General features: G+C 46.1%; 1 protein-coding gene across 2 annotated transcripts in view; it reads right to left on the bottom strand.

Annotated features, from left to right (window-relative positions):
- Window positions 1–25,070, bottom strand: part of NUAK1 (NUAK family kinase 1) — a 67,089-nt gene that overhangs the window by 16,107 nt on the left and 25,912 nt on the right. The window contains exons 2-5 of one of the 2 annotated variants that reach the window (XM_031462865.2): window positions 19,991–20,111; window positions 4,771–4,824; window positions 3,810–3,961; window positions 1,210–1,275 (exon numbers count right to left, since the gene is read on the bottom strand). In XM_031462865.2, coding sequence (XP_031318725.1) covers window positions 1,210–1,275; window positions 3,810–3,961; window positions 4,771–4,824; window positions 19,991–20,111 — 393 coding nt within the window. The remainder of the gene's footprint in view (window positions 1–1,209; window positions 1,276–3,809; window positions 3,962–4,770; window positions 4,825–19,990; window positions 20,112–25,070) is intronic. The other variant, XM_010996454.3, reaches the window with a different exon arrangement.

A 25,070-nucleotide genomic window follows, 5' to 3' on the forward strand; every position in this document is an offset into this window, starting at 1 on the left:
TCCTTACTCTGTGGACTGTATAGAAATATGTGATCATGGTCAACCACTCACTAAAAACTAGGTCTCCCCAACGTGGTTTCCAGGGTCCTTTCAGAGGATGATGGTGACTAATGGTTGCCACCATGATCTGGGGACAGAATCCAAACACAAGGCAGCCCCATTGGTCCCAGCAAGGAAATAGTCTTGTGATGCACTCCCTCAACTGAGAGCAACCACAACAACAAAAAAGGGGATGATGCAAGGTCATTCCCATGCTTGGTCTGGGGACCAGGGACGAGGCACTAACGTCACCAGCAGCCAATGAGAGGGACCCCTGGTGCTGGGAGTACGGAGGCTATTTCATAATGAAACCCATGCAGTGAGCTCTGTTTATTTTGAAACCGTATTTGCTTATTCTGCAGCCATGATCAAAAGGCCATTTGGAGTGCTCTGCAGGAGGCACTTGAACTCCGTTGGCCAGGACAGCTTTCTCCAGCCCTGGCAGCAGCCCGCAGTAATACTCGCCGCCACTTGACGGCACGCTCCTTCCCGACAGCAATCACCACCACCTTTTCAGTCAGCTCCCCAGTTCCAGGGCTGCTTTGGGGGGTGGGAGGGGTGGAAGGGAGAAGCAGGAGACGTGGGATGGGAGTGACAGAAGTGGCAGGGATAGGGTTCCAACTCCAAAATAACTGGGGACCCTGCTGGCATATCCAGCAGAGTGGTCCAAACTTGGGCTCAGTGGGTCAGAGAGACATGGGTTCAAACCCCCACTCCGCTGCTTACCACTGTGTTACCTTGGGAAAGTTACTTAATGTCTCTGTGCCTCAGTTTCCCTATCAGTGAAATGATGTAAATAATAATATCTATCTCATACGGTTGTTGTGAAAATTGAATTTAAGTGATATCAGGCTAATGTGATACAAGATACAAATGCACTGTTACTGTATTTTTATGGTAAAAACTGTCGACTATGAGTTTCCCAAGGACAGGGACTGTAGTTTGGTCATCTTTGAGGACAATGTCTAGCACGTTGCTGGAGATCGATAAATGCTTGTTGAATTTAACCGTTTGAACTGAGCAGAGGGCTCAAGCCCAGTGACTCCCCCCACCCGCCTGCTGGGAAGGAAGGGCCGCCTTATTTGTATGCTGCAGCTCAGAGCAGCAGAAGCCCCCAACCAGCTGCAGTCCCCAGGTCCGGCATATCAATCAATGAGGCAAGAGCTTTACCTTAATATTACAGTTGTCATCGAGCAGTATATTTTCCAGCTTCAAGTCCCGGTGGACCACACCATTCTGAAATGAGAAGACAGGCAGGGAATTGAATGGGAGCAGTTGGGATAAGAGAGACAGAGAGGGAGAGGAAGGAGGAGGGTGAACAAAGGGAAATCTTTGACAGATTAAAGAAACGCGCCAGCCCCGGTGGTCTTCGCCCCCATCCTTCAGGATTTCTCTCACTGTCATGAAGCTCCCCGCCAGCGACCAGCGGCAGGAGAGCATTAGTCACTTGCTGTGTGGTTAAGGGAAAAATGAATGGAATCCATTCTCCCCCAGAGCCTGTAAAACAGCGGGGAGACTCTTTGTCGGAATGTAATTCCACTGTGTGAAAGCAGTATAATCCCAGGCAGTGGCAAACACTGTCTGCCTACAGACAGGATGCGATTCCCAGGGAATCAGCAGATGTCTCTGCTGGAAACTCAGAATGTGGGGCTCACACACCCGACTTGTCTGTCTGCCTGTCTACCTGTCTCCCCAGTGCCTAGCTCAATATATCCTGGTCCCTGAAGCCATGCAGACCAGTCCCAAGGAGAACAGAAGTACTCCCAAGGGTGTTTCCCAAGCAGCTGGGAGAAAAGGCTCTGAAAGTCCCTCTCTGCTGGGCAGGGCACAATGCGGGGTGAAGGGTGAAGGTGCGAGAGGCCAAAGAGACCAAAGCAGGTCGCTCCATACTGTGTGACCCTTCCATTCGAGCCAACTCTGACAAGGCTGTCCGCTGAGCTGCAGTGACAAGCAGGCAGCCAGCTGCATGGTGAAAAGAAGTCGTCAAGCAATAGGCCGTTAGTCTGTACAGCAGTAACAACAGTCCTGCTCAGTTCTTTTCAAACCCCCACAATCTTCTAAGGGAGTGGGTGGGCACGGGAAGAGAAGAGGAACTGAAAGAACCAGCTACGTGGGGCCGGGCGAGTAATAGCAGGGAAGGACGTTTTTAACATCATTCAGCACAAAGGGCGCTTGCGAAGGAAGCTGCTCTTTCAAGCAAACCAACTGGCTCGGAATTCTTTCTTTCATTCAAGATTTCTTTAGCTCGGAATCTGCATGTGTACAGCTGGTGCTTTACTGCTTATTTTCCTTTCCACCTGACAGTTTCTAGTATCTCCAAAAGCACTGACTGGAGAGGTAGAAAAAAAACATGTACTTCTAGTGCTCCTTCTAATCCAAACCTTCAAGGCTATGTTTTGAATTCAGAAATGCACAAACCAGGGCTCCTGGAGGAAAGATTCAGAAGACAAGGTAGCTGCTTTTGTTTGGTTTTAAGTATCGGGAGCAGTTTGGTTTACACTGCTGCATTGCTCGTCTTCACAGTGAGACGGAGTGAGTCTCATAAAGCCCCGTTCACACAAAGCCCAAGGACTCACACTTCAGATAGTGCAAACGGGGCTGTAGCGCTTACAATGATGGTCAGATTCCAAACAAATGCAACACACTGTGCGATCTGAGTCATCAGTGCCTTCTGAGTCAGCAAAGAGAAGTCAAATAATGTCCACATGGGTTAAGGGTTTTAGACTGTTATTAATGAGAAGATGATTATTCCAGAGTCAGTCTCATCTAACTAGACTACTTAACAAACCGGAAGGCCCCAGGCTGCCACCATCCGAATGAAGAAACTGACTCTGCTTTGGATGCTATGTTGGCTTCTAGTCACTGCTGTCTTCAAAATGAATGATTGTTCCAGGTGTGACAGTTCTGGGGAAAAGTATAAATGGGATGGAAGTCATGACTCAAATGATAAATAATAAATTCCAAGCCATATTTCAACAAATGATCTGTGAACTTCATTCCCTCTTCCAGAGATGAAGGGTAGCTAAACTGGCTGTGTTAAGAGCACGCCCCCTTAGTTGTGTTGCAATAAGTGTAGGTGTATGTACGTACCCTCCATGGATGTAACTACGCAAGGAAAGGGAAAGAGAGAGGTTCAGAACAAAGGGCCCGCTAATTCCACTTCTGGAATTTCTCTTAAGTAAATTACTCAAATAAGAGGAAAAGAAGTTAAGGCATAAAAATGGCAATCACTGTTTATAATAACCAGAAATTGGAACCAGCCTAAACGTTCAACAATCACATTAACTATAGAGAATTTTTAGTAACACAGGAAAATGTCTGGATCCTGGAAGGGGGAAAGGTTGTTGGTGTAAAAACTGGTGAAATCTGAATAAAATTTGGAGTTTTGCTAACAGCAATGTACTAATGTGGGTGTCTTGGCTTTGAGAAATGTCCTAGAGTCCTGTAAGATGTTAGGGTTAGTTAAACTGAGTGAGAGGTACCTGGGAACTCTGTACGATCTTGGAAACTTTGCTGTAAATCTAAAATTACTCAAAATTAAAAGTTAAATAAATATGAGGAGTAGGAAGATTGGAAAGAAACAAACAAATGTTAACAGCAGGTTACCCTTGGATTCTGGCATTATGGGTGATGGTGATTTTGTTCTTTCTAGTTTATAGATTCTCCAAATATACTACAATGGACAAATGTCACCTTTATAATAGGAAAAGAATCACGTGCTGCCACAAAAAGCGATCCGTAGCGAAAGCTGTGGCGGGGCTGGGCCATACCTTGTGACAATAGTGCACGGCGGAGACGATCTGCCGGAAGAAGTGTCTGGTCTCCCGCTCGCTGAGGCGACGCCGCTCGCTGATGTAATCATACAGCTCCCCTTTGCTGGCATACTCCATGATGATCACAATCTTATCTTTGTTCTCAAACACTGCAGGGGGGACGGCAATACACAAACACTCTGTTTATCCGACAAGCTCATTTGTGACTCCAGAGAGCGCGAGAGGGGACGACGGAGATGTCGCTGGGCAGGGGGCACACAAGTCAGGCCATTCAATGTCACGAGGAGATGGGCAAGTTTCCCAGCCAGGTGGTCAATGACATCATCACTGCTGCTCCCAGACATGCCTCTGGAACATTAGGGAAAACGTGCCTCTCTTTTCTGAGGCCCCCACTCTCTTTACCAGGCTCATTTCTCACAAGCCCCTCCCCTGTAGGTGGGATAACACAGAATAACAAACACAGCTACCATTATTAACCATCTGATTATGAACCAGCTACCCAGACCCCAAAATGGGTGGCTGACCTCATCACCTCTTTGCTCAAAAACTTCCAGATTTTCCATCTAGCCCAAAATAAAACCCAAAGTTCCAAATGTGGCCACCAGATCCTCCATGTCCTATGGACCCCTTTTAGTCCTATTACACATCTATTCTGTGCATTTATTCTGTCTCCTCTACTAGAACGCAAATGAGGGTTGGTCTGTTTCATTCATGGATGTATCCCCAGCACTCAATGCTGTTTGGCAATATTTATTAAATGAGGGAACTCAAAGCTTCAGAAATGCATTCTGGACCATTATAGGAAATAATTACATGGCACAAAAGGCTTCTCTCCCCAGCCTTGATGTTTTCTAGCAGTGATGCTCAAATGAGTCCTAGGAGTTCCAGGCAGATACCAGTGGGGGCAGGTGAGGGGAGGCTACAAAGGACAGGCTTCGGGTCCTCAGCTCCACCTTACCCAAAGTCACTCCACTGTTCTGCTTCATGTTTGAGGCTTTCACATAAGATGTCCCTTGAGCAAAGACAAAATAATAATTGTGTTGAAATCCATCACTCTCAAGGGATAAGGTATATAAACCTTTATAGCGTACCCAAGACCCTCCTTCTCTGAAGGACCCCCACCTACCTCCCTCCATCTCATCAGATTCTACTGCTCCGTCAGGCCCCCCATGCCCACCAATGCCGGCCTATTCACTGTTTCTCACAATCACACACACATTGCTGTCTCCCACCTCCATCTCTACCCTCTGCCTTTACTCCTATCTGTCTTACCTGTCGGAAACTCCATCAGTCAAGAACGAACTGAAATACGGCTTCCATGCTGCCTCCCTTCTACCTCTCTCCGTATTAGTGAATACTCGCATCATAGCAGTTTCAACCTGCATGAGTATATTTGCTGATTTGCATATTTATTTCTTCTGCCTGGACAGTAAGCCTAGACTTTGAGAGGTAAAAACTGTAGTTTTGGAATCAGACACTCCAAAGTAGATTCCTGGATTTGCCTCTTACTGTGTGACTCTGGGAGAGTTGCCTGCCCTCTCTGTGCCTGCTTAGTCAACCGTAAAATGTAATATGTAAGTACTTCCTAGAATCGTTGAGAGGATTTATTGGTATCAGGTACATTAAATGCTCAGAACAAGACCTGTACTTATGACATACACTCAATAATATTAGTTATTATTGTTGGTATCAATACGATTGGACCCCAGGCCCTAGCACTGAGTCAGACACACAGACACACTCAGTGAACTGGAACGTGCTGCTGGCCTGGGTCCCCTGCACTCCCACACCTTGTCATTGGCTGCTAGAAGCTCAGGTCCCTCCAGTTCCTTTTTGGCTCCTTCAAGTCCAGCCAAATCTCTCTGATAAAATGAAGGGAGAAGGAGGGCAGGGAGGAAGAGGAGAGGGAACAGCCAGATAAAATTGGCTGCTCCTGCGTCTGCTGGCCTCGGTGTACCCTGTATCTTTGGCTCTTGCCAGGGATTTCAGCCTCTTGTGCACTTTTCATTAACAATAAACTTTGGAAACTGGAAAGGCTGCCTCAGGATGCATGGCTCAGACTGTAAAAATGATAGAGTGACAGGCCCTGGACAGGGCAGCGGGTTTTCTAATTTTAAAAGAAGGTCAGGGGGTTGGGGAGGAGAAAGAAAGTATTTTGGCAGAGAAATAAACAAGGAGCCTCACACGCCTCAAAAGTTTGATGTATCCCTAAAGGAGGCCAAAGCCACTGGTCCCTTTGGTGACTATCAGGAGGTGTGGGTCACTTGCAGACAAAAGGACTGTATCAGTGACCGGATTCGTCCCTTTCTAACTGGCTAACTTGGCTAACTTGGTATCAAAGAGATATAAACATAGATCAGTTCAATATGCCAAATGTTTTGCTAAACAGCTTCCATCAGTGAGTCCTGCTGGTTCTACCTCTAAATAGATCCGAATCCTGTTCACCTGTCTCATGTCCCCAGTCATCCTTTTCTGAACAGTCTCCACCCCCACCTCCACCCCCACCCGCTGCCCCTGCCTGCTCACTCTTGCTCCTATGCTGACTGCACTTGGAGGGGCTGGGGAACTGTTCCAAATGCATGCTTCACAGAGCACTAGTCTCACAAGACATCCTGGAGGGAAAAAAAGGGTTCCACAGTCAGACACAGGTAAAATATTCAGAAAATGCTAATACTTGATCACCCTGGGAGAACCTGGTCTCTTTAACTGAGTTTTGCAGGATGATTTGGCCATTTCAGTACTCCCTCTGAACTTACTTTGAGCCAGCTGGGGAAACAGGCGGGTCGGCAGCCAGGTGAGAGAACTGTCCACGTGGCCAGGCTTGGCTCTGGGACCCCAGCCCCAGCCCTCCAGCAGGAAGCAGCTGGAGACTTACAGTCAAGGCCCTGACTATAACCCCAGATTAGCTAAATGCAAACAACAGTTATAGACTTGGAGCATCCATGATTCATCAAGGAGGCCATTTGGTGTTACACATGAAGCTTCTTGGGCCTTTCCCAATAATAGCAGTATCTACTAAAGGCCTACTATGTGCACGCACTGTGCCAATAGCATTTTGCATGAATTATATCATATGGCTCTGGTCCTAGGAGTATCCTGTTCTAGAAAGGCTGGGTACAGTGAGGTTAATAACAGCCATGGCCACAAAGCAAGCACCAGGCCTGGACCCGCAGTGTGACTGCACACTCCACACTCCTAGCCCTTATACTATTATCCACACACATTAACCCTTCTGAACCTCAGTCTCTTCATCAGTCAAATGAAGCTAACAATTTACGGGGGATTCCGTGAGCGCATGGGTCCAGCGCCCTCAGCATGGTGCCCAGGCCGGTGCTCAGTCAATAGAAGCCATTCTCATAATTACTTCATCTGCCTCTTTGTAGCTCAGGCCAAACAAAACCCTAAGACTTTCCTCTCCCTGCCGGCATCACTCTTCTAAAACATGCAGCAGCTGCTGCAGAATCATGGGATTTTTGAGCAGGAAGAACCTTAGAGATCAGCTATTATTTTTCCAGAATCGCCCAGGATTTATAATGTAAAAGAGCAAGGCCTTGGGAATTGGTCCCAAAGAATGACCGGCTTCCGCAGCCTCGGGCCCCGGCTCCTCGCCTGCGGTCAGGTCACTATCAGCGAGGTGGTAGGAATGCGCTCAGCCATTCTTCTGGCAGAAAGGGCTGCTTCCCTTGGGCACTTTTACAACTGGTTATTTATAAGCCCAGAAATCTTGTCTGTGTTTATGTTATTAGTCACTAAGCAAAAGCTTATTTTCCACCAGTTGGGAAGGGTTTCCTTTCTGAAAAATGAAAGCCTGTGTCTCTTGGCCAGACGGTTTGACCCAGAAGCCCGGTGGCTCCAGAATGGTAAGGAAAACTATGGCCCTGGATGTGCCAGGCCTACCAGGCAAATTAAACCCCAGATAGAAACTTAGCTCAGCTTGAGTCAGCCCGCAGCACGGGGCCAGGTCCGTCTGGTGCAGATCCAGGTTTCCAGTAGAGCAACACATTTTTATAAAGCACTCACTATGTGGATGGTACTGGGGATACTAAAGAAGTCTTTACCAGAGTCAGAAGGAGAGGAAAGGCAAGCCCGACAGAGGGGGCGGCATGAGTGAGGGCAGAAACAGAGCACCGTGAGCAGAGCTACCAGCAGAGGGCAGGGGCCAGGGACTGAGACAAGAGTAAGAAGAAAGTGACTATGACGAAACGCAGAGGCCTTGAATGCCCACAAGGAGCTGGCGAGGAGCGAGGGTGGGGCGGGGGGCAATGACGGTCAGACTCATAACCAAATGTCACTGGGAACCATAAATGGATGGAACAAGGGACAGGGTAGCACCCAGGACCCTGGACCCAAAAAATGGTGTAGGGCTCACTCCACCCCAAAAGCCTCCCCAGACAATAATCTCTCCTCCCCTAGAAGGATGATTCACAGTCCTAATAGTTAACGTTTATTGGACAATTACTTCCTGCCGTGGATTGTCACATTCAATACAGGATAGGTATTCACAGTATCCCTACTTCATAAACAGGCAACCAGGGCTCAGATCAAGCAGCAACATGGCCAGTGCCCTGCAAGTACCCCTCTACGTCCTCTTCTGACACTGAACATCTCCCCAAGGACATGTACATAAGCCAGTATCATAGATCAGTCTTGGATTTTGAGTTTTCTAAAAATCGTACAGTATACAGTATATTATTTTGAGTCTGGCTTCATCCATTCAACATATATATTTGTAAGAATAATCCATGCTGTTCCATGCAGTCAAAGACTGTCCACCCTCCTTGCTGGAGAACACTCCATTTTGTGGATGTATCATGGTTACTTTTCCATTCTACTGCTGAGAGACAGCGGTGTTGTTTCCAAGTGAGGGTATTACGAAGCATGTTGCTAGGAACATTCTTGTGCATGTCTTTCAATGCTCCTCTGTACACATTTCTGTTGGGCAGATACCAGTAAGGATTTGACTCCAAACATGTGTGACTCAAAAGCTGATGTTCTTGCCATGACTCTCCACCACCTTCCTCCATCATCTGTTTACCCTCCTTGCATAATACTCATAAGGAGTCTCCTTTATCAGAGAAAACCAGCATCACTACCTTTTCTGAAAATGCTTTTTTATCAGCCTATCTGAAGCATTTATCTGAGCATTTTGCCATGTGATAAAGGGGATACCAATGTAGCATAAGACTGTCAAGGAGTTGGCTACCTAGTTGAATAAAACCAGTACGTACCAAATAAATCAAGTGGATTTATTTGTGTGATACAACCTGTGTGATACACACTTTGTTACCTAGGCGATCCGAAGGGAAGATCGGTGAGGTAGTCTGAATGGTCCTGAGAAGAGTCCCAGAGTAAACAGGCGTGGAACTGAACCATCAAAAATGACATGGGCTGTCTGCACGAGCTGGTTTTACCGTTGTCTCGGCATATCCTAAAATATCCAAATTCTCTCTTTCTTCTACTGATCTGCAGAAAGGCCTTCTTCCTAGACACCAACTTGAATTACTTTTCTTGTTTTCTGTTTATTTTCCATTTCAAGGGAGAGTGGGAATTGGTTGCTATAGTAACAGCTACTTCTCCCAATTAATTCTGAATTTCATCAGATGTTTAGTGTGACAGTCCAGTTCTGTCTTCCAATTGTCTGGCTTTCACAACCACACTAATTACCCGACTCCTAACCATTCCCTCCTGCTGCCCTCGGGGTTAATAACACAACTCGTATAGCTTGAGAAAACGTGTATGATAAAAGCAACGCTCTGGCCTGGGAGCAGCGCTGATGGGTGAGGAGAGCTTGGGATGCGAACCATCCACCAGCCATTTGAGAGCCAAGTACAAGGCCATTTAGGAGGAAAATGGGCTTGGGAGAGGAGAGGGTAGGGGGCAATTAACAGGACACTCCAGGAGGAGCACATTATTTAAAAAAAAAAAAAAATGGAGGCTATCTTTCTGCTTTACATGTAATCTCAAGAGAGGAAGACTCATTTGTTGGTTTTAAGCAAAAAGGCCAAGGGCCTGGAGTGGACCCATCAGAATTCTCTTCATGCCTCTGCCTCCTGCCAACTTCATCTCCTAAATTAGTTCCAGGATGCTGCCACCCCTTCTGTGGTGTTGACTCCCCACGTGGCAGCATTTTAATTACTTTCCTAAAGCCTCCGACAGAAGTACCATGCCACTCCTCAGGGGTGCTCTTTTATTAAAGTTCAGGAGGACCCTCCTAGAAAGTCTCTTTATTTTTCATTTCAGAAATGGAGTGATCTTTCCTTTGCAAGAAATGTTTGCAGCCTAATGAGGTCATTTAGTCAATACAAGATTCATTCTTCAAGAGTTCCCTCCCCAGAACTAAATTTCAAACACCTCATGGGCTCACAGCTTCATAAAATAGTCCTCTAATCCCTTATGTCTGAAAGCCCAGGGCAGTGAGAGTGAGAAAGTTAAACTTGACTGGCAGCTTTCCCATCGTCAATGAGTTGGTCAAAGTTGATTCAATGTGTTTCCTGGTTTGGACAATGAAAGGCTCTTTAGTTCCCTAACTGTCTTTTCTTAAACCAAAACTCTTTCTGGATGTTGGTTGGCATAGCCAAGGAGAACTGTAGCCAACCAGGCCACCCACTGCCAGCAGTGGACTCCACAGAAGGCAAAGGGAAAGAAAGAAAGTGTATAAGCTACCTGAGGAAGAGGGGGTGCAAAAGGCTAGCCGAGACCCATTCATTAGTGTTTGGGAAGATCAATATCAAATGCTGGGAGGGCAGAGGACACGGCCAGGATGGAGGAGTTGTGTGGGAGAAGGAATCAGGGCACTATGTTGGACCAATCATTGGCCTCCACCATCCTCCACAGTGAACTTTTGAAAAAAAGCACGTTCCCCCAATGTGGGCAGCGAAGGGGTAGAAATCCCACCCTCCATGAAGACAGCCTTAGTCTCCCTCTCCTGAAAAGCCCCACAGCGGGGCTTTGCTGCAGTTTCACCCCACCCTTATCACTTAGGGTGGAAAAGCCAGACTTGTGGTTATCACACCTCTGGTTCTAGTCACTGTTTGACCCACCAGGTACAGCTCAGGACTATCTCACCAGCCCTAAATTCTAGTCTGCTTCACTGGGCAACAGGGTGCAGAGCTTAAGAGCTTGACTCCCGGAGCCAGGCTACCTGGGTTCAAATCCAGGTTTTGCCGTTTACCCAGCTGAGTGACCTTGGCCAGTTACTTAAACTTTCTGTTGCCTATTTCTTCACCTGTGAAAATGAAGCTTCTATCCCACACTGTGAGAATTACCCCAGTGCACAGTAGTAGGCACACGTGTAAGTGTCAGCTGTTATTGTCAGGCAGCAAGTCTTCATTTAAGAAAGAAGAACAAACGAAGAAGCAGCCTGGGTCAAATTCAGAATTAGTATGGATATGTGTTGGCAGAACCCACAGTTGAGATTGCATTTGTGCCCTTGAGGGATGGGAGGGTGTGGGGGCACGGAAGAGAGAGTGAACTACACCGAAGGGCTCAGCAAAGCCAGAGGTGGAGGCAAGCCTGGCTCTCTTAACAAAGGAGCATTCTTCAGTCCCCAGTGGTGTTCTTGAGTATGGATGTCAAACTCAGAGCCGTACCTACCAGATGAACTCACTGTCAGAAATCAAGGGAGAGGGCAGAGCACAAATTCCCAAATCAAAAAAATCCCAGGCTCTGAAAGTTAAAAGTTACAGTTCATCGAGTCCAATCCCCCTTTCAGTCTCCAAAGCCCCTCTGAAGGGTACAGTCATTGTAAAGACCCCATTCCTACACTCCGGGAGCCTTCCTAAATGCATGCTGTTGACGGCCTTGGCAAATTAACAGAGCCATCCCACTTCATTTCAAAGGACCCTGTGTGACATGGTAATACAGTTCTCTTTCCCTTTTTTTTCCTTTAAAAATTACCTTCAAGTACAAGTGGTATTATTTGAGGCACTGGAAAATATTGAATTCCAGGAAACCCAAGAGGGTGAGGCAGGACAGCCAGGGAGTAGCATTCGTTTTCAGTTGTTTTATTTCTAATCTCCAGCCTCTAGAAAAATGACTTGGGTGTAATCAAATGAAAACAATGAAAATAATACACTTGAAGGTCAAATAGCTAACTTCATAGGAAGCTCATTAGAAACGTGACTGGACGGATTCACATTGCAAGAGCTCATTCGCATGATTATAAGTGAACCCTCTGGTGCTGTGTGATTAGCAGAGGCGGGGGCCTTTGGTTGGATCCAGTCGGAAGAGACTTCATGTGGAACTTGGGAATCTGGCAGCAGAGGGAGTGTGTTAAAATGCTCAGCAATTCGCCATGGGTTCAAAAGAGTAAACACAAGCATAATACACTGCTTTGCCAAATTCAACAAACTGTTTTGAGGGGCTCTGAGTCCCTGATGAGGGCAGCAACCAAATGGCCAAGGAAGGAAACCCAAGCCCGGAGGTATCGCCCACGGCTCACTGGTGATGGCTGCCAGACACACGTTGTTCTCTGGAATTAACTGTTGACAAATGATCAGACCAAGACAAGATTCTAAAGCAGGACTCATTTCCTCTCAGTTGGGGGATTAGGCCCATCTTTCTCAGTCTGGTCAATTAAATTGAAGTCCCCAGGGGTGAGACCCAGGCGTCAGCATTTTTTCTTATAAACACCCCATGAGATTCTGACGTGCATCCAGAGTTCAGAATCACTGGAATGGGCAATCTGGCCTCAATCTTCTCTTCTTCTACCTCCCGATAGAAGTTTCTACTCCAGCCAGAAAGGACCTCTCAGATCCCTAACATCACATCAGGAACAGTCAATGTGGTTTATTGAGCATGTACCCGGGACGATGCTTAGCCATGTTATTCATTATCTCGTTTAATCCTCACAACCTTATCTATAAAGTAGTTGGCTATTGGTCCCATTTTAGAGCTAAGGGAACTGAGCCTCAGAGAGTTTGTCACTAGCCCAAGGTTACACGGTAGCAACTGGCAAAGCAACTGACTCGTTCAAATCTAAGCCCATTTGGACAGTAAGTACAAACTTGTCCTGCTAGAACACTACCTGGAGCGTAGGTGCTCACTACATTTTTGTAAAATGGATGAATGACTAAGCAAATGAATGAGAACAGTGGGTAGTATTAGTGACCCACAGACCCTGTTAGATCAGTTCAGCCGTCCCCTGTCTTCAAAGGGGTCTAAATCGGGATCTGCTTGCTGCCTGAAAACCCTGGATTAAGGCACTTGAGCCAGAGAAGAAAAATGTGTGACTGTCTCCCCTGTTAAGTGTTTCCAAATCACTGATGCTCGCAATGCAGCCCTGTTTTGGCTTTTAACCTACTGAGCAGGGGTTTTTCTAATATGGTGGTTCTCAAACTTGAGAGTTCATCAGAGTTGCCTGGAGGGCTGGTTATTACAGAGAACACTTGGCCCACCCCCAGGGTTTCTGGCTCAGTGGGTCTAGGGAGGGGCCCAGTGATGCTGATGCAGCTGACTGGGTCCTGGGTCCCCCTCCGAGAACCGTGCTCAAATGTATTATGACGTAGTTGATTGGGTCCTGCCATCCCCAAGGGGCTGTCTCCCTGGGGCAGCAATAGTTTCTGACTCCAGGATCTCAGCTGGGTTCTATGGAAGCATCCTGCACCAGCCCCACTGCCTCTGGCCAAAAGCCGGGAGGGAGGAGAAAGCAGGGATGGCTTGTCAAAATAGTGATTTTCATCAAGAGGCAAGAATTATATCCCTTTCCAGAAAGAACTATCAAAATTTCAGGAGGTAAAGGTAGCTTGAAAAAGTATATTGTAATGCATGCTTCTAGGAAGATGGGAAGAGCTTTGAACTGATAGTAAACTCATCCAAAATGTCTTCATGATAGGAATTCAGAGAATTTCCTAGAATGCAGACTCTGACATCTTCTCATGAACAGCAGGTTTAAGGCTCATGGAGCTAGGGCATGTGACTCACATGATTATTCAAAGAGACACATTTGCTTGCTATTTTGTTTCTGAAGTTTGAGAAATGCTCCCAAAGGCAAGAGATCATAGCTGACAAATGTCAAACTGCTTTCCTATTTTGTTCCAGAAAGCCAGGCTCACCCTTACCTGAGATGAGGCTGTGATGAAAGGCTGGCCAGTTCCGGCATAGCACAACACAAAGGGCCAAGAAAGAGATGTAATCTTGCAGGGCCAAGAAGAGAGATTTCCAGGACCAAAAAAAAAAAAAAAAAAAAGGAGTATAAAAGTGAAGGCACCAGCCCAATCTCCCCACGCCCCACCTTTTCACGTTTACGTGCCAGACTGTTACCAGATGGGGTGCTGTTTCCCTAAAGTGCTGTGCAGCAAGATGCCTGTTCGTGGTTTTGCAGATTGAGTCTCCTAGGCTTTCAAAGGGGAAATGCGGGTGAGACAACGCGCCTTTGATGTTTGAACTTGGGTCCTGAAATCAGAACCCCAGGCAAAAACTGTTTTTATCTCTTCCATCCGAGGCAACCAAGTTGAAAGCTCTGGCGGGCACTTCCTTCTCAGCTGTTCTTTCCATATTGTCAATTACCTCCCTGCTGAGAGGATGGAATTCCTTTGACTGGAAACAGGGGTCCATCTCGAGATGGTGCCAGAGATTTCTTTCTTCCTCTTCTCTCTTCATTAGGTTACCCTTAGTATCACACGCTAGAAGGTGTATGTCTATCCTCTTTCATTGACTTAGCATTCAAAGCCAGTTATGGTTTGTGTTTACACAGAGTTGACAAATTTGAGGGTCAATCACCTTCACCTACAGGTCAATAGGAGAGTAACCCCAGGGTCTGGTTGGAGAAAGAAATATTTGAAAGGAATTATTTTTGAGATTTGGTGAACAGAAGCAATGATTCAGTGAAGTCACAGATTTTATGAGCCTGCGGGTATTATGAATAACATACAAATAACTTAACACGTCCATGAACTGCAACTTAGAAAATACTTGACCTATTAGTTTACCGGATGGGAGGCCCCAAGCGTCTTCCTGAGATGTATGCATAACTGTCTTCTAAAATACCCACCAAGGTGGGATTTAATGCTCTCACATATTTAAGACAGTGACCTGTAAGAAGGCCAGGAATTCTCTGTATCACAGGGTCTAGGACAATGCTTGCCCCAGTCAGAGGTCACCGCAGACACCAACCGACCTGCTCAGTTAACAGGAGCACCAGCTGCAGAGTGTCACTGACTGAGTTAGACTCTCAGATCCACCGCTGCTTAGTAGTTGGTGTAACCCTGGATAATGCGCTTCGCCTCTAAGCTGAATTTTCCTTACCATAACATAGGGATGTTAACAATTAGTACTTCACGGATATAAAGATTAAATGAGATAATAACGTGCACATATCCTAGCACAGGAGAAACATTCAATAACTTCTAGCTATTATTAGGATTATTTTCAAGTGTCTTAAATTTAAATTTTAAAATGTTACTTCTCTCCTCAAAACCAGTGACTTTCCTCTATTCCAGTTATAAAATCCACACTCTCTCCTTTAGCCAATATGGTCAAAACCTGGCCCTCTCCAATTTCCTCTCTCCAATTTCCTCTCTCCTGCCACCCTATTGGGTCCCTCAGCCTCACAGGCCCTTTGTCACTTCTACCAAAACAAGCTGTTTTCCTCCTCTGAGCATTCGCACATACTCTTCCCTCTGCCTGGAATAAAGGACTCCTCACTCCATTCAGGTCTTAGCTCAAAAGTCACTTATCTGTTCACTTGCCTACTCACTGAATGTCAGCAACGTGAGCCCAGCGTTTGTCTTATTCATCTTTGCCCTCCTAGCGCCTAGAACAGGACCTGGCACATAGTTGGTACTTAACTAGGGGTTTTTTTAAATGAGGGAATTAGTTTTTCTCTGAAACTAGCTATTTCACTATCCCCAGATCACACAGTCCAAACTGGTGACTTCCCCTCATGAAACCCCAAAGGTCCAAAGCATAACAGGGTTAGGTGCATCACTGATTTGTCATGTTGCTGCTGCTGCAGAGTGTGTGTGTGTGTGTGTGTGTGTGTGTGTGTGTGTGTGTTTTAAGTCACAAAGGTCCTTGTTGAAGAAGAAATTGTAAACTTCATTTGGTTAAAGTCCAGTCACTTAAATGCCTGGGCATTGATTTTTCACCAAGCAAATTAATGCACTTCTGCACCAAGACTCCTGATTGGCTTGTCAAACAATCAACCAGCTTCCAGAGAGAAGGTTCCTCTTACAAAATAGGTAAGAAGACCTATGTGCCAGGGCCACCAACTAGCCAGCATAAGCTGAATGCACCTAAAAAAAATCATATGTTGAGGTCCTAACACCTAGTTCCTCAGAATGTAGCTCAATTTGAAGATAGGGTCTTTAAAGAGGCAAGTAAGTTAAAATGAGGTCATTAGGCTGGACTATAATCCAATATGACCAGTATCCTAAGAAGGAGAAATGTGGACACAGGCACATACAGATGTGAAGACACAGGGAGGAGACGCCAACTACAAGCCAAGGAGAGATGCCATATTTTTATTTATTTATTTATTTACTTTGGGCGGGGGGAGGTAATTAGAGTTTTATTTATTTTTAATTGTGGTGCTGGGGATTGAACCCAGGACCTTGTGCATGCTAGGCATGCCCTCTACCAAGGCCCCGCCCAAGGAGAGAGGCTTAGAAGAAACCAACGCTACTGACACCTTGGCCTTGGACTTCGCCTCCAAAACGGAGACAAAATAAATTCCTATTGTTTAAGCCACCCAGTCTGTGGTAGCAGCCCTAGCAAACTAACACACCTAGTGAGTCACTAACCCTCCAGAGCCTCAGTTTCCACAACTACAAAATGGGAACACCTGGCCTGCCCACCTCCCGTGTGTGCTGTAGGGATCAAATGAGACTAGAGGTGGGAGACCTTTGTAAATGACAGAGTTCTACACATGACGTTAGGATGTCTAACTTCACTCTGGAAGTGGCATCTTGGGGTCCTGGGTAGTGAAGCAGATAAGAGTCATAAGACCTGGCGATTGTGAGGTCCCAGTTAAAGGTGTAAGAGCTGAAATAGTACCTTGGTCACTGCCTGTTCCTAACCCCAGAGGACGGGAGGCGAGCTGCCCTCCTCCACAGTTATTTAGTGGATGTGGAAAAGAACTTGCGTGGGAGAAGGGAAAGAGAACAGAACAGAAACTGGAAATCTCTAAGAAATTGAAAGAAAAAGAGAGCCACATTTAAGTCCCTGGGAATTTTCTGGATTAAAACAATTCCTTTTTATTTGCATGGTACTCTTAAGGTCACAAAACACTTAAAGGTGGTGGGTTTCTTTTTCACCTGTTTGAGGTCAGGAATCCCTCTGAGAGTCTGCTAAAAGCTAAGCATTCACCCCCTACCTAGAAAAAAATAACCCATGAACTTAACACATTATACACCAACATAGTTCCATCCTGCAACGACAAAAATGTTCTATATCCACACTGTGCAGTATGGCTGCCACTAGCCCCATGTGGCTGTTGAGCCACTTGAAATGTGGCTAGTGTGACTGAGGAACTGAATTTTTAATGATTTTATTTCAATGAATTTTAATTTAAATATCCAACTGTGGTTAGTGGCTTCCATATTGGGCAACATAGTTATAAACTATTTCAAAGGATTTACAGACCCCTGCAGCACAACCATGAAATACCCTTGTCAATGGACCCCAGGTTAAGAACCACTTGTGATGATTATGGGGTCTTCACCACAATGACCTTTCTGAGCTAACCAGTACTTGTATCAGCTCATTTTATCCTACTGACAACCCTAGGTCAGGGGTACAATGCTTATCCCCATTTATAGGTGCAGTAATTGAGGCACTGAAAGGCCCACCATCTTGCCCAGAGTCTCATGTCTGGTGTGAGAACTCAAGCTCTTTCTTGACTCCCAGTTCTAAGGGCTTTATGAACTGAATCCCAAGCTCTCTCCTGAGGCCTTGGTGGAAATCATTTCTAGTCACCCAAAGAACTTTAATTCATGCTGGTACCCATCTTTAAACTTATAAGCTAGGGCTTCTCTTCTTGAGCCTTCAGTAAAGGCTGGACTGAGGCCAATTTGTTCTTGATAATAGAATGTTTTCCCATTGAGGGTCACCTCTGGCCTTTCCTTGGGTGGGAGACAAATTCCTGTTCCCCATTCGGCCTGAAGGATTCCCAGGGCCAAAGAGGGCATGATGCTAGTGAGGAATTCACTCATCAAGTCGCTTCTCGATGCCAGACTTCAGTGACCAGACTGACTCCCAAATAAAGCACTGGATGTACAGTCTCTCTGCCTCCCTGGTAGAGAAGCCTCCTGCTTGAATGAGGCCAAGAAATCTCAAATACAGCAGAGCTCACAGAGCACATGACCCACACTGGTCCATGCTGTGCACAACCACCTTCATGTTTCCGGGGCGCTGGGCCACAGAGAGCAAAAACACCCTGAACTTCATAAAACTCACTCTCATCCTCTTATCTGGTATCTTGACTCACTTCTAACTTCTAGAATTTCTCCTAGAATTTCTCCTCAATTATCAGGCATATTCAGGTTTGTTTTTATTAGCCTAGAATTCTACTTTTGCCAAATCTTCCTCAAAAAGACTCCTTCAAGGGCCAGCCTGGATGCCATGTATTTCCATGGAAACTTCTAAGCTTGGGCCACCACGGTCACAGAATGTGTCACTCGCAACATATTCTGTTGTGTTACAGCAGGTCTATTACAGCAGGTCCTGGGTGGGGCCTGGGACTCTGCATGTCTAACCATCCCAGTTCATGCTGACGCTGCGGCTATAGGCACTGCACTTTGAGACCCACTGCATGACATGTTTGTGGAATGAATAAAAGACTGACTGAATGAAAATTTCCGTTAAAAATCCTATCCCCAAGGGACCCACTAATGAGCTTTGGAAAAATCAAGATAAAAGATATTACCAGCACCTACTTCTAGATGAGGAGCAAAAATAGAAACAGCAGGAAAAAAAGAATAGCCAAACCAGCAGAGAACCAGAAGAAGGAAAACCTGAACTATCAGAAAAATTTTAGAGTTACTATCTGCTTTCCTCTTGGCCTTTGCTGTGTAACATGACGCTCAGACCAGAAACTTAAAGTAGGTTTGCTTGTCTGACTCAACCGTATATTAAAAAATATTCTGCAGAAACATTTTGACTCAATAAGCTCAAGACTAGGAATTTTTCATAAGAAAATAATCAGAAATGAATGTAAAAAATGATGTACAAGGAGAGTCACTAAAGCCCTGTTTATAATAACCAGAAATTTGAGACAATTTTGACAAAAGGAAATAGATTCAATAAATTATGGTATGTCTATAAATAGAATACTATAAAACTTTTTAATATGTCCTTATAGAGGAATATTTATTGACATAGGAAGAGACGCATGGTATAAAAAGTGGGGGAAAAAATCAAGCTAAAACCAGTATAAACAGTATGGTCTAACTTTGGATAAAAAACACATACAGATATAAAGAATAGATAAAAATATAAATATGCTTAGAGAGCTATTTATCAAACTGAGTGTTAGAACAGAGTTTTTTTATTTTGACAGTTATATTTCAATCATTTCTGCCATAAATACATATTGCTTGTGTAATTTTTTTAAAGGATTCTTTTTAATGATAGGCTGTGGGAATTTTATACTCGCCATTTCTTCCCGTGGCGGACCAAAGAGTTGAAGCATGAGCACTTTTACAAGCTTTTCCCTCCCTGCCCTTCTACAAACACCAACAATTTGAACTACACTTGCAAAGCATCTGTCACACCAACAGATCCCTCTTTCTCAGTATTGCTTGGACCTGCTGGAAGCTAATTCCTAACTCAAAGAGGCCAACTTTGAATAACTTATGACCCCACCCCTGAAGCCTCAGCTTTCGGAAATGACACTGACAGTGGATCCACCATTCCTTGGTCACTCAGCAAACTGCCACCTTCCAGAAACCGTGGCTGTCTCACATACTGGCTTTCAATAAGGTGGGTTGCTTAGCAACCGCCAAGGAACTGGGAAGACAGAGGAAGGCACCTGGCAGAGCTATTTTATGGCCAAAGTGAGCTGTGCTATACGTGTGTGCTTGCACTCAACGTAACCAAATAAGAGATCACACCCGGCTATTTTTGCATCATGAAGAAAAATACTTGGCTCCTGCCCAGAAGGGCAATTACCTAAAGATCTTGGCAAGCCCCATGGTATGAGAAATGGTAACGGATACGGGGGTGAAAAAAAAATCACTGACCTTCATAAATACTGATGATATGAGGATGGTTGAGGGATGACATGATCTCAATCTCTCGTCTGATGTGAACCATGTCTTGTTCATCCTTAATTTTGTCCTTACGAATGGATTTTATAGCAACCTATAAAGTCAGGAAATGAAATGTTACTCAGAGAACTAAACAGATGCAAATCAGTCATTGGGAGAGTTTGGAAAATAAATACAGATGTTACATGTTGGCAGAACCGACAATAACCAAAACAAAGCTTTGAAATACCCCGTCACGTCTTTCATTTATAGCAAAAACACCCTTCTCCAGACAACAGAAAACATCAGGTTTTAACAGCCTGGGGTTTGGGATGGTGGGATTTTTTTGTTTTTTTGTTTTTTGTTTTTTTTTTCCATAAAGCAGGGGGCTGCTTCATGGGGCCAGATTCATTTACTCTAGGAATCCTGATCTTTTGAAAAAAGAAAAAAGGAGAGCTCAGTTTACAGGGTGTCGATGACTAAACATGGATAGGTGAAATTAGCATCACTCAGCCCCACCATGCAGCTGCCACAGCGATGGCTAGAAAAAGCTTTATTGCATGGTTTATCTCGAGACCAGCTCTTGGGTTCCGAGTCGCCGGCCTATGCTGTGCTGATGCCATTGCTCAGTAGCCAAATCCTCCCCACATCCCTCCTTTCACTAAGGTACCTTTGCTAGCACGTGATGTGACGGAAAGGCTCTGCTAGAGAAAAATCAGTCAAACAAGGAAGCAACAGCTAGATCCCCTGCTCAGCCCCAGTTGATTCCAAAAGCTCCGTGCCAATGTCGTCTGCAAATCCAAACTGCAGAGAATTACCAGGGCCAAGGCACAGAGCAATTACTCAAAAGAAACACATAAATAAAAAGGCATTAAATGACAATGGGAATCTAATAAGGGAAAAATAGGCTTGCCAATGGATTCATCTCTGCTCATAAACAAGCTGGTTGGTAACTTAATTCGCCTTGGCTCTAAGGAGGGCAAAAACTCCTTTGGTGGGGGAGTTATCCACGAGTAACAAGGAAGCCTGCCAAGCAGTCTACTGCCAGCTCTGAAAGCCTGCTTAGTTCCCTCCAAACTGATCTCCTTGTGACCTCAGCTCTCACATTAGCACCCTTTCCTGGATGACAGGAAGTAAAAACCACCACTCTGGATTCCCAAGGCTTGAAGTGCTCTGGAGAAAAAAGTCCCTGTTATCAGCAGCCCAGGGCCACAACACCTCGACTATCACAGGGTCAAGCACAGGCGGCCCGGCAGGAATGCACTCCCATCTGTGAGCATCTGCAACTTCAGACTTGCACCAGATCCCCGTGCAGCACTATACATGGAAATGTTTCTAAACTACCATCTGTCCACCTATGACTCGACAAGAATTGGGAAGTTCTTCTTACTCTTGTTTTTGCTATCTGCTGATGAAATCAACTATCGGGTCCCTGTATTTCTCCTTCACAGAACCTTCCCCGCTTGTCATTAAATCCATATTGGCATCATTCCTTAACTCTACACCAGTGGGGCTCTTACTCACTGCTTCGTCTCCAGTGTGTCACGCAAGGCCTGGTGTGTGGCTGGCCTGAGAAAACATGGAGTGTGGGCAGGCAGGAAGGTAGATGGAGAGGAAAAGAGAAAAGGCAGGAAGGAAGGCGAGAGGGGAGGGGTCGATGGTACTGGGTGATATTGGCCAGACCAAGGAAGTGACAGTGGAATTGGAGCAAAAAGAACAGGAACCACTGCAGTCAAACCACACTGCCAAGCCAGGCACGTCAGGAAGATGACTTAAGACTTCTCTGGCATCCTACCTCCGTGGGCAACAGAGAAATAGAGAAGGCAGATAGGAAACACAGGACGCCCTGCTGTAAGCCCAGGGCCAGGCAGCATCCTCCCTCAGCCTGCGGGTGGACCACGTGGCCGGATGAAAGGAGGCTGCACAGAGATGAATGAGCTTCCGGACTCAAGGCCCCTTTTCAGGAGGGTGCCAGGCCCCCCAGCTACCCCAGGCCCTCATGACAACCCCATTCAGTACTCAGCAAGAAAAGCCTGCCTTTGCTTACGTCAAATGTAAAGATATGACTGGAAGGCTTTATTTCCTCTGAGTAGGGCCTATGATCCTGGGAGCTTGTTCTTAGAGGGAGCAGACAGTGAACACACACAGGCCGTGGAGGATGTGGGTGGCTCTTGGACCCACTCCTGCATTCCTCCATGAACCAAAGATGGGCAAGGGGAGAGACCACCCCTTTGATTATGCAGCCAGCTGAACTTGGCCTTGGCAAGGTCTTATTGTCAAGTGACAATAGAAATCAATTCTTTTCACCATCGAGGGCTCAGGAGAGGGTGGCAACATTCTTGGGGGGGTAAGAAAATAACCCACTTGTCAGTTCCCCCCCACAGTGGAGCAAGAGGCCAACGGTCCCATGGTGTATCTGCCAGGGGGCTGCTTGCAGCCCAGTCTGAATAGGAAAGTGCCCACATTCTAATAAAACCTCACTCGGCACTGAGGAAACTGAAAGGGCTCCACAAATGTTAATAACCATGGTGGTTGTCCTTCCACAAAAGCTTCCCTCTTCAGACAATGAATCTTCTATTGAAAATGTAAAAGAGGGCTCATTCTGCCCCCTATTTCAAAGGGGTGGTGGGAAGTCAGGAGGAGACAAATGCTAGAAATCACTTAGAACTGTGCAACTGTCAAAGCCAGAGGGAGACATTCAACTCCCAAGAGCGGTGAGATAGCTCGCCCAAGGTCACAGAGCCAATTACTGGCCAACCACGGGAACAATAAGCTAGAAATACCAGCAGGCATTCGTGAGGCACTTAATATGTAGTACAGACACCGTGCTAAGTGCTTTACATATCGTGACCTTACGTCCTTATCACTCAAGCTTCAGCTCCATGGTCCCTTAGGGAGGCCCTCCCTGACCCCTCCAGCACATAAGGCCACTCCAGGCCTCATACTCTCTCTATACCGTTCCTGCACCATTTGAAATCATCCTGCTTCTTTGTCTGCTGCATATTCAGCCTGAGGCCAAGTCCAGTTCCCAGCATGTTTCCATAGGACCCAGAGAGCTGAGAATGGCTGTCACGTTTTTGAAGCGTTATTTTAAAAAAAGAATGAGTTCTACACATGTAACTCCTGTGATATAACACAGGGCCTCCTTTGTGAAGTTGCAGGAAGAACTGAGCTAGCACACAGTGAAGCAGAGTGGCATGATGGTTAAGGACATGGCTGTGAGTCCTGGCTAACGCCACTCAGCAGCTGTGCCACCTTGGGCAGGTTGCATAACCTCCCTGTGCTCCAGTTTCCTCATCTGTCAAGTAGGGAAATACAGTACCTGCCTCACGGGTCCCAGGGAAGATTAAATGGCTTAGAACATGCCAGGCCCAGGATAAGTGCTCAATAAATGTCAGAATGTTTCACCCAGAGAGAACACCCCATAAATAGGGCTTTCCTTCCCTCCCTCCATCCTGGGAACACACTTGAGTTCCTCCTGATGGAGACCACATTTGTCCCCCAACGACATAAAGGGCAGGAGAATCTCTCTCCAGGGTCTAAATTGTACTCGCATCGGAAATGTCAGGAAACTCTGAGCAGCTGGGGCCCACATGAGCATTAGGGCTCCTGATTCTGAGACCAGACAGGAGGATGAACAAATGGAACTCCAAAAGCAACCTCAGGACCATTTTCCCCCTCCTGCCTCTGATGGTTGTCAGGTGAACAGGGGATCAAACGTTCCCACTTAGAAACAAAATTCTGACTCAAGATACCCACTTCAGCCTTTCTGGATTTTGACTGTTCGTTCATACACTGAATCCTTTAGAGCTCCCACCAGGTACTAATCACAGGGCCGGGATGGCATGATCCAACATGATCCTGCACCAGACATCAAGGTGGGGGAAGAAATGAGAGGACAAGGACAAGAAGCAAAAATTACACAAATAATTACATCCTTGCCCTTGTGGCCAAAGGCTACCAAAGAAACACACAGAGATGCCCAGTATCGTGGAGAAAACCTCCTCTCCAGTTTTCCTCAGCCCTCACCTACATCTACAAAGAAAGAGGGAAGGAAAGGACCCAGCAGGAAGGGATTACCAAATGTCTGAAATCAGATACCCTCAAAAAAAAACAAAACGGGTCTAACTTGTTCTTGCACGAGTCAGAGAGGTTCCACTCTGCCTTCAAAATGACTGAAGCTGGGAACTCAGGTGTCTGAGCCCAGCATGCTGCACAGCCACTTCCATACGTGTTCCTAAGTCTAGACGGCACCGTGTGCCTTATAAAATGGTCTGCTTTTAAATAAGGCCACCCTATCGTTTAATGATTAAATCTTATGCAGCAGCAGGTCTGGCTGTGGATCTGCGAATTCTGCCCTGCGGTGCCTGCCTGTTTAAGAGGCAAATAGCCCAGCCAATTCCTACTCCTTGTGAAATATAAGAGGCCCAGCCTTCTCTTCTGTGGTGGTGGTTTTTCCTTTTGTGAATAATCACAAAAAAACACCTGCTCTGCAGCCTTCTGGGTGTCCTTTTCACAGTGTGAGTGCTGATAGCTCAGGGATCTGGGCAGGGTTATGGGGAACAAAGCAGTATGATGAAAGTGCACGCTTTTGCTGGCAGGGTGACCTCAAGCAAGCCTGAACCACACAGGTCTCAGTTTCCCCATCTGTAAAGTGGGGTCAACAAGTCCTAACTCTTGGACCGTTGTAAGGAGGGAAAACTATTACACGGTGACTATAACAAGGCCCGTCAAAGGGTCCTCGGCCACATTTAAGGGGGTGATGAGTCCACAGCACATCATCCCATAGGCCTCTCCCCCCGCCCCATTCCTTCCACACATGCTCCCTTTCCTGGCATTTACACAGAAGCAAGAGCAGGTTAAAATTAATATCCAGCCTTCATGCCTACACAGAGCGGGCCCTGCCTGGCCTGCTTTGGGGAGTGGGGGAAATTCCAGGCAGACTGTGTGTATGTGAGGATCCAACCAAGTGAATCACTGCCCTCTTCCCTCCACAGCCACCTCCCATGATACTCATTTATTGACATACGTCAGCCTGAAGAGAGGGTTCCAGAACAGTGAGTGCCTCTCAAAG

The sequence above is a fragment of the Camelus dromedarius genome, chromosome 11 (genome assembly GCF_036321535.1).
Source record: "Camelus dromedarius isolate mCamDro1 chromosome 11, mCamDro1.pat, whole genome shotgun sequence".
NCBI lineage: Eukaryota > Metazoa > Chordata > Mammalia > Artiodactyla > Camelidae > Camelus > Camelus dromedarius.